The 9,768-nt window shown below is 43.8% G+C and overlaps 1 protein-coding gene across 1 annotated transcript; it reads left to right on the top strand.

The window, feature by feature from the left end:
• Positions 1–1,653: 1,653 nt before the first annotated feature.
• Positions 1,654–9,269, top strand: fam131ba (family with sequence similarity 131 member Ba). Its single transcript, XM_041955225.1, has 7 exons — positions 1,654–1,872; positions 2,358–2,498; positions 4,181–4,336; positions 4,433–4,602; positions 5,574–5,693; positions 7,733–7,870; positions 8,293–9,269. Exons 1-7 carry the CDS (start codon positions 1,668–1,670, stop codon positions 8,518–8,520), a joined length of 1,158 nt encoding a protein of 385 aa, XP_041811159.1. The 5' UTR covers positions 1,654–1,667; the 3' UTR covers positions 8,521–9,269.
• The last annotated feature ends 499 nt before the right edge of the window (positions 9,270–9,768 follow it).

The following is a 9,768-nucleotide window of genomic DNA, read 5'->3' as shown; positions in this document are numbered from 1 at the left end:
TGGATAGCCAATGCCCCAACACCCTCCCTCATCCCTCATCCCATTCTTTCCATTCCTATTTCCATCCCCAATTAGGCTCTGCAGGGAGTGTTTGATTTTCAAATGAGATTGGCTCTCTTTGTCTAAGGGGAAAAACTGTTTCTATTTATAACTCAGCCTGTAACTTGCCCCCTGGACCGGGGGAGCAATTTCCGAAGCTCTGTCTCTGTTTATTCATGCCTGTTTGATTTTAATTTAATTTTTTATCGATCAGCCTCTCTGCAAGCATTTGACTCAGTGTATATGTCCCTAGTTTGAATCCTATATTTGCATCTTAATTGGGCAGAGATTTGCCAGTGGACCCTTCTCGGCGTTCTGTTTACACCCAAGGATTACTTGCCTCTGCCTCTCTCAGTCTCTGTAACACGTTTTTAATTACGCGAAGTCTAATGAATCTCATTTATTCTGTTTACCAGGAGATGAGTAATGGCTTTAATTATTAATACGGGTCTGTCAGGGTTTCAGCCGTCATCCTTGTTCAGTTCAACAAACTCTAAGGAGCACACGGGCAGCCCTGTCTCATTTGTCGCCACGGTTAGCTCATGTCAACTGACCTTTGACCTCGCTCCTGTTCACCACCTGACCTGAAGATTTAGCAGGTATTCCAATACCTGTAGCAGTCATCAGCTAATTTATTTGATTGTTCAAGAATTACTCATAGTTTGTTCATACTTTACATTTTATTTAGATCCCTAAGAGGTTGACGTGTTGAAAAGAAAAGAAAGACATCCTTGCTTGAATGTGGTCAGCAGAACTTGTAATTATTAATTTTTTGATGTTGGCTTCCAAGACTCAAGAGGAAGACCAAACTATTCGCCCCACGTTTAAGAGGCAGAAACCCACTCATTGCTATATGAGCTCTCCTGTGTGACGTTTGTCGGACTGCCGCTCTACACCGGTCTCTGCTCATTCATATCAGTCACATCATTATCATCTAAAACAGCAGATAATGATGTGATTGATATGAATAGATGGCGAGCGGTGCCTGACTCATTTTGACGATCAGCGTGAAAGTAATCACTGAAAAGCGACAAATGTAAAAGGTTTTTGTCCTGTAGATGTGACGGGCAGATGTTTAAAGGTCAGAGGCACGTGCGTTTCACAGACATATTCAAAGCACTATTGTGTTTTTCAGCAAGGCATTCAACCCCAACTACTCCAGCAGGGGAGCTTAATGGCCGGTGTCAAGGTGTGAATATGGAGCAGACTGTTGCTAAAAAAGAAAAATTGTGATCAAAGAACCTCCTGTGGATATATTTATATTTTTTTCTTCAGCACAGAATCTGATTTTTTTCTGAATTTTTCTGTACTTTTAATGCAAAGTAGCTGCAAGGTCATTTCCATGTTCTCACACCCTCTCTCTGAATACATTCATACCATAACATTTATTACCCCATTGGCATTATTTATTATGGTTTCATGTATTAAACAGTTTTCCTAAAACATTATACAGTTTCTCATTATCACCCCCCCCCCCCCCCCAAGCCTCAGCTGGAGGTGTCATCAGCTGCAGAGGCCAGAAGTAGTTTTGACAGTATTTGTGTGTGTGTGTGTGTGTGTGTTTGTCTGTGTGCTGCTGGTCTGCCCCTCCTGCTCCTCCCATACCTGTTCTAGGTGTGACCCGCTCCATGAAGGACAAAGTGACCAAGCCCACTGCCATGGCCCAGGGTCGTGTTGCCCACATGATCGAATGGCAGAGCTGGGGCAAACCATCCGCAGGGCCGATGGGGGGCGCGGGGCATACCAACCTGCAGAGGGAAAAGGAGAGGAGGATGGAGAATGACGCTTACAGCGACCTCAGTGATGGCGAGAAGGAGGCTCGCTTTGCTGCAGGTGAGCGTACATCTGAGAAAAGAAAACTCTTAGTAACAAAAGTTGAAATGTAATTGTAAAATAGTGAAAACCCGGAAAGATTTATCACCCTGGTATCTTTTTCTTGATTATTAATGTTTGCTTCCTGCTGGTGAACCATTTTTCTTCACTGATTCTTGGAAAATCTTATTGGTTCAGGACCATCTGGTACATCTAGCAAAGTTAAATAAATACTTTTTGACAGTTAGTCACACATTTATCTGCAACATCTATCCAGCCCCGTCCCAAACATCCTGTTTCTCCATGTTAATGACTATTGTTGCCTCTTGTTTGTTTTTATTACTAATTAATTTCTGTATGTGTTAGCAAAGCTTGGGCAGGGATTTGTTTTGTGCACTTCCAAGCGAGTTACAAGATCTTCCTTTTATCATTACACGCTGCTGTCATGAGAATCCGTACTGCTGCACCTCAGCTGGCTTTGAGACTGCTCGTAATCCCTCCTTTAGGCATCATGCAGCAGTTTGCAATCTCTGAGGCGACTCTGTTCGGCTGGAACTCGATGGACGGGGAGAGTATGGGAGCCGGCTCCAACCAGGGCAGTGTGGCTCATCTCAGTGAGGTCAACCAGGAGAGCATCACCAGCAGAGGTACTGCAGTTTCTTCCACAAATCCCAATAGGGCATGGTTAAGCTCTCAGTGCCTCTACTTGTAAACTGCTGCACTACTTGGTTATAATCTATTACCTTGATGGCACATAGTGTGGGAGCAGGTTAAAACTACAGTCAGAGGTTTTATAAAATATGGGAGGGAGTGAGTCATCTAACACCTAAACCACTAACATAGTTACAACATAACTACATATGCTGCATTCTCACTGCAGGATGGAGATCCTGCAAAGTGTAGACACTCCCCTCAGTCGTGTCTTTGGACCCTAAACTCTTATGTTCTCTAATATGCATAGATGCACAGTTTGGGAAAATTAGAGCCCTGTTGGAAACTAAAAACAGCCACGTCAGTTATTCTGCCAACCAGCTGTAAAGGACTTTTGGAGGGCGGGCACACAGCTGCACATTTCTGCCTTTCACTGCTACCGGGCACTTACTCAAAAACGTCCAAATGACAAATCCAGATGACAGCCCGTCATTTCTGAAATATCAGAACACATTGTGATGGAGTGTCACGAGTGCTCGGGTAAGAGAATTTAGCCCAAACCTAAAAGACGAGTTGTATTCAAAAAAAGGAACGAACTGCATGAAAAGTGAAGTTAAAGAGCATTTCACTTTACACTCGGCTGAATGCACAAAACAGTTTGGGGAAACAAACTCATATCCTGATTTGTGGTTTGAGCCCCAGGTGGTAAGATGTCTGTTCAGTTTAGTTGCACATAGGATGATAAAACGGAGAGAAAGGAAGGAAAGAGAGCAATTTGCTCAGGCAAGATTAGGAAAACCCCATCTGACCCCACAGGAACAGCCATATAATCCAAACACAACAAACAATTCTGTGGCAGTTTTTTGCGGTTGTTCAAAAATAAGAAAAATCTCACTTGAAACCAGGACGTGTGTGTAACACAGTAAACGCTTTCTTTTTTAGTTCTTGCTGGTGTTTTGCAGAGCGCTGTCCAAACCCTGAGGGACCCTGTAGGTTAGCACAAGGACTTAGCCCTGCTCTCATTAACAACACCATATGGGCTCTGCTCTGTGCTTTATCTAGCATGCAACAGCAACACACACGCACACACACACACACAGACAGACAGCAACGATTAAAGAGCTACTTAATATCAGCGTTAGGTCTGAGGGGATGTTTCTCCTCCACACCCCGAGTGTTCAGCCGCCCTCCATGAATTATACTTTATAATAGCATCGCTGCTCCAGATAGGCTAATCAAACTCCTATTAAAGTTATATCAGTGTGTCGTTGTCGGATGAGATAAGGTTTATCCCTGTGTATGGCTTTATAAGAGCATCTAAACTGTGCTGCGAATGATTGAATCAACAGCTCTGGGTCTGAGGTTGGATTTAAGTATCTTCTTTATCTGGATATCTTTCATGTGTCTTTTCATTTTAAGATGCTCGTCACTTTACTTTACATTGTATTTGCATTAGAAAAATCTTGAACTTGAATGGAAAGGTGAGCGGGGGGGATGCTTCAGTCTTTTCTGCAGAATTTAATTGTGTTGTCTTTTACTTGTTGCCGCAGCTTGTATTGCCTCAGTATCCTGGTGGACTCCATCCATCTCTCTTCTCCTCTCTTTCTCGTTGTTCTTTGTCCTTTTCCTCTTAAACTGTCTAAATTCTCCCGTGTCCCCCCTGTGTTTGCCCACGCAGACCAGGTGCTCCACCACTCCTCTGCGGATGTCTGGCCTCACACCTACGTCTCACAGGGCCTGTACTGCCTGTCGTCCTCAGACGCCTGGGACCCAATCACCAGCCAGCCCTCGGGCGTGGCCTCACCTGCTGCAGGCTCCTACATCATGGCTGCTGGCGAGGACTCTATCTTCTCTCTTGCATTGTGTCTAAACATTCGACTGTGTCTCTGAGCATAAGGCGCCGTGCTAACGTGTTTCGTGGTTGTTCCAGGTGGCAGCAGTGGAGCAGGGGGGACACCTGGTGAGGGGTATGAGGGGACAGTAGGGGGTTACCTCCAGCAGCACCAGACTCATCTCACGCTGCAGCAGCACAACCAACTCCAACAGCTTCAACAACTTCACCACTACCAGCAGCAACAGCTTCTGCAGTACCAACAACAGGTCAGTAGAGCTGAGACTGATCATTTACGCAGTGCATTATTAATGACTCTGGCACCAACAACATGGCATCTAGCAGCAACAGCTGGGAGTCTAAATTTGACCAAGAGTGGCAACAGCATCTCAGAATACTAGTACTGCAAACACACAGCAGATGCGCGGGATGTGCGGCTTTTATTGGTGTACTTCAGCCGCTGACGTCCAGCTCTCAGGCTGCTGGGAGGTTTTCTGCAAATGAAGTGAGTCATGATGAACTGTGACACCAAAATACCTTTTCAGCTTCACTGGCTGTTCTTGCATTGGTACATCTGAGAGCTCATTAACTAACTGAGGGTTATGAAATAATAACTTGAAAAGGTCAGGAACTGTGTCGTAGAAAAGGTGTACTGAACTGAGACCGCAACGGAAATTAGCTTGTTAGCTTTACTGTGTGTATTACAGTATATGGTTTCTCTTGTGAATGAGACATTACATTTCTAATAAAGCTTTTCAATCAGTCAGTCAGTTTTCTGAGCATCACTCAAAGCTTAAGACGGAGACAATTCCCCACTTTTCCCTGCAGCACCTATCCTGACTCGTAATTTAAAGGGGTATTAAAAGTTGATGGAGACAATTATTAGAGACTAGAAGAAAGTGGAAAATAAATAAATAAATAAATAAGTGGCAAAAGTATCCTCCTCCTACACACGTCTCTGCTAAACATTGCTAAATGCTGGAGAAGAAAACTTGTTTTGGCACGATGTGCTGGGATGCAGCATTTCACTATAGCTTTCAGAAGTTTGGACTAAAGGCAAAGTTTTTATTTGCAAAAAAAAAGTTTTAAACACCAAGAAATGTGGTTACTGGCGAAGCAACTGTAGAGTCATTGATTGAGTATTGATCAATAGCCAAATCAATCCCTTGATAATATATTAAGCTGATTTACAGTCAGTCATTAATTCTCTTTCTTTTTCCTTTCCCCTCTCTTACTACAGTCTATGGAACACAGGCCACATAGTGCCTCCCATTCCCTCCAAGCCACTCCCAACAGCACCATCCACAGTCTCGGCCCTCCCACCCACCCTCGGCTAGCTGACCTGTGGGGAGCTGCGCAGGTCGAGGCACACCACGTAGGCGCTTGCCTGCTGAATCCAAATGGTCAGATTATAGACTTTGCGGACTGGATGGTAGTTTAGCGCAGGGGTGGGGAATGTTTTTCCTGTCCTGTTTTTCCAGGGCCATTTCAAATTTATGACATCCTTTGAGGGCCATACTCAGTGGTGGGGCACCTGAGAAGCTTATAATGCATATGCGACGGGGGATGGGGGAGGCCAGCAACTGTCAGACCCCCCCTGGCGTCAGCCGTGGCCAAACTAAATTATTAAGCACAGACATCACACTAACCTCTGCGATGGCTGGAACTGCTTCTCTTTGGCGAGGCATCTGATGCCAGATAGTAGTGACGATGATGATGATGATGATGGTTTTCCAGGTTTGGGTCAGAACTGAGTCTCTGCAAGAGGCAGTTTTGAAAAGAGCTGCTCACAGTAGCAGATTGTGGCTTTGCAGCTCAGTGATTTCATGTTGCAGGTTCTCAGAAACATCAGCTGTTTCCACATTAAACAGCAAACATGCTCATTTCTTCATGTCCTGAAACCTCTCACCAAACGCCTGAGAGGTTTTCACTCAGCAGTGTATTCAAACGTCAGAGCAGGTTTTGTTATTGTAGAGGAGAAACATGCAGTGTTTTCTCTTTCCAGTTGTCACAGCTTTAATTTCACTTCCTCATTTGAAAGCAGAGAGCTGAGAAGCTGCAAGAGGTCTACCGTGAAGGTCAAATCAGACAGACACCTGATGTCCACGTCCGGTTTTCCTTCATCTCTATGAATGATTCCAGACAAACTGACACCCTGGAGTAGTTTTACTTTGTCTGGTGTTAGCAGCTCCACAGCAGCAACGAGGCTCTCCTTCACTGATTCTCCTTCTGAATGAGGTTTTAGCTTCTGAGATGTTAGCTTGCTCTCATGAAAGCTGCTTGTTGGGCATCCAAACGCCACCGTTAACTTTATCTCAGCACATTTGTCCTTGCAGCTCATATAGTTTAGCACGTTTCGGTATTGTAATGACTGAAAGTGCGACACTCTGCATCTGCTTCCGTTTTGTTGACGGTTACCATGATGTAATGTTATTTTCTTTATCCCTGAAAAAAAGTATTGTTTTTTTGTATTTCTGAACTTCCTCACGGGCCAGACTGGAGGCTGGAGGTTCCCCACCCCAGGTTTAATATATATTCTGACAGAACAGCTATGAGAGTTTGCAAGGGCACAAGGTCGCGTGACTGTATATATAGTCACAGGCAAACTGGACAGCAGAGCAAGTGAGAGAAGAGTCATTGAAACAATTACAACATGTCTTATTATGCATTTAATACTCTCTTCTTGTTGCAGGAAGATGCTTTACCTGATTTTATCTCATTTCTCAGGCACATAATGATAGAAATATCAGGTTGATGCTGATATTCTAAACAGGAATAGCTTTTTTGGTCATTTTCCTTCATGTCTGACATTCAACTTGGCTAATTTGTTTCTGTCTTCTGGATCTGGCTTTTTTTTTTTTTATATCAGCAGGCATATTTAGCACACATCTGTAGTGCAGTGAATGATGGGAGAAACTGCCAGGGAAGTCGGCAAGGTAGGAGACAGGCTGGAAACCTGCATGGAGCACTGCCAAAAGTCTGCATGACAGCCTGTAGCGGACCTGATGAAGTTTGACAATGAACAAATTTAAACCTGCTCGGTCTTCAGAGTAGCATGCTGTAAAGTCCGCAAGTTTACGACTCTTAGCATTTGGATTCAGCATCTGTGTCTGTTTACCTATCTAAGTATCTGTCTTTTCTCTCTGATGTCCCGCACAGGCAAACCAAACTGTGGGGGGGGGGGCAGGGGAGCTCATACTCTGCTTATCCATCTTCCTTCCTGTCTTCTTTGTCTGTTTCTTTCTTTCTGTGATTGTTACCGTAAACTCAAATTAAAGAATTGATCTCTATGATTTAACACGTTAGAATGCCAGTAACCCACTGAATCATCTTCCAGTTTAAAAGAGGACGCAACAAAAAGAGCTGAGCAATTAAATGAGGAAACTTAACTGTCTACAGGTGGAGATTGCCGGGCAGCTGAGCGGACAGATGGCTGACATTGTCGGAGGGGTGGTGGAGACGGTCGGAGAGGAGCCAGAGCCAGAGTCCGAAGACATCCCTGAGCAGCATGAAGAGGAAGAGGAGGAGCTGACAAAGGTGAGTTACCTCTCTAACCGCTTTGCTCTAAGGTTTGATCATAAACTGTTCATTTTACTGCTTTACTCCCGTGCAATTCAAAATCTTTCATTGTGAAACTGAGCCATCCTTCTCAGGCAATATTATTTTTAAACTGTCATTGTATATAATATACGTATATATAGAGATTATTGCCTGTTTGTTCTTTTTTTTCTACATCTGTAACAACTAAATTCCCCCGGCATGGGATCAATAAAGTTTTATCTTATCTTAAATGACCACAAACCAAGTCTTTCAACTGGAACACCCACAACCCTTGGTCCTGATTTCTGCTGCAATCAGTCAGTCACCTGGCCTAATAAAAAGGAAGAATAGTCCGACTTGCCTGTGACGCAGCACGACTGCAGCATCCCAAACTGTCCTTTAATTTCCTGTCTTTACAGGTAGAAGAGGTAACATTAACCTTAGAGCCGGAGCCGTGCTCTTTGACCCCGTCCCCGCTGAGGGAGGAGGTCCCCTCGACCAGAGGCTCAAGCCCAGGACTGCCAGCACAGACCTCCGAATACGTCGCGGAGAGGATACCGTTTGACGTCACGCCCTGCGTTGTCCAGTTGCTGGAGAAGGATGAAGAGGCGGAGGAGGGCTCCGTTGTTGTCGTTGCAACCAACTGAATCACAGGGCCAGAAAGAAAACTGACAAAAACAGGAAATAAATACTTCAATAATCAATCAAGCTATTCTATCCCAACCCCTTCCCCACTATTAACCCACTTTAAGTCAGAGGAAATGCGAGGAGACTTTTCAGACGAAGACGTGGGATGTAATGTACACAAACTACTTGCCAAGAAGTCCCCATAACTCACTGCTGGGAGGGTGGAAAATGACGTGTGACAATGAACACAAAAGGCAGACAAGAGACATAAATTCAGTGACTGCTGAAACAAACTGTGTGGGATAAGTTGGATTCACAAAAGTTTTGGACCAACTGGACCAAAGAACCAGGACTAAAAGCTGAACAGCAGAGAGATGTGAAAGTCTAATAAAAAAAAAAAAAAAGGATGGACAAGAAGAGGAAAAGTGACAATTCAGTGCAATACAACAGACCCCGCGAATAATCTGGAGTGAAGTGATGAAGTTGCTTCTAGCACCAGAAGTAGGCGTGTGTTACAACCGAAAACTGTTTAACTAATTGATGTATTTCGCTTTGATTGACAGCTTGTCAGATGGGATGTTCTGATGAGGTAAACCCAATCCAATCTAATACTCAGAGTGACCTGTGGCACACACCTGGAGCCATTTGCAAACACTTGATCCGGACACAACCAAAAGAAAGTGCATGCTTTTTAACAGTGACCTAGCCCTAACAGTATAACACAGTATACAAAGTAATAATATATCAAATTGCTTTTTATAATAAAAGAAAAAATCCTATAAACTGATATGTATTTGTATGAATGTAAGATTGTATGTATGTATGTTTGTATGAATGTAGCTTTGTTTGTGTGTAAAATATATATATTCTGGGAAACAGATACTTCTTGGTGCTGTTCTGTTCCACCGTGTACTGCAGAAGTACACACACATTTGTACTTGTAGTCTTGTGATGACCTTCACGAACATCACGTGTTGCCTAACCTCTAACACGCCTAATCAAACCTTAATACTAGACCTAACTAACCAAGTACTTATAAAAAGAGACATTTTAAGACGTGTAGGCCAGAAAAAAATGTCCTCACACTCACAACTTCTGCACATACATGAGGGGTTAGTAGCTATTGATAAGCCCAACGGAACCAGAGAGTCTTGCAGTTTAGCCGAAGCAGATAAAATGCAGATATAAGGATGGATCAATCCGCAGGGTATCTGCTCTTTGCTCAGGACGAGGACTGCATTCATGGATGCTTTAAATGTGCATGAGGT

Source organism: Chelmon rostratus, chromosome 16 (assembly GCF_017976325.1).
Source record: "Chelmon rostratus isolate fCheRos1 chromosome 16, fCheRos1.pri, whole genome shotgun sequence".
Taxonomy (NCBI): domain Eukaryota; kingdom Metazoa; phylum Chordata; class Actinopteri; order Chaetodontiformes; family Chaetodontidae; genus Chelmon; species Chelmon rostratus.
This window is presented reverse-complemented; position numbering and strand designations above follow the sequence as displayed.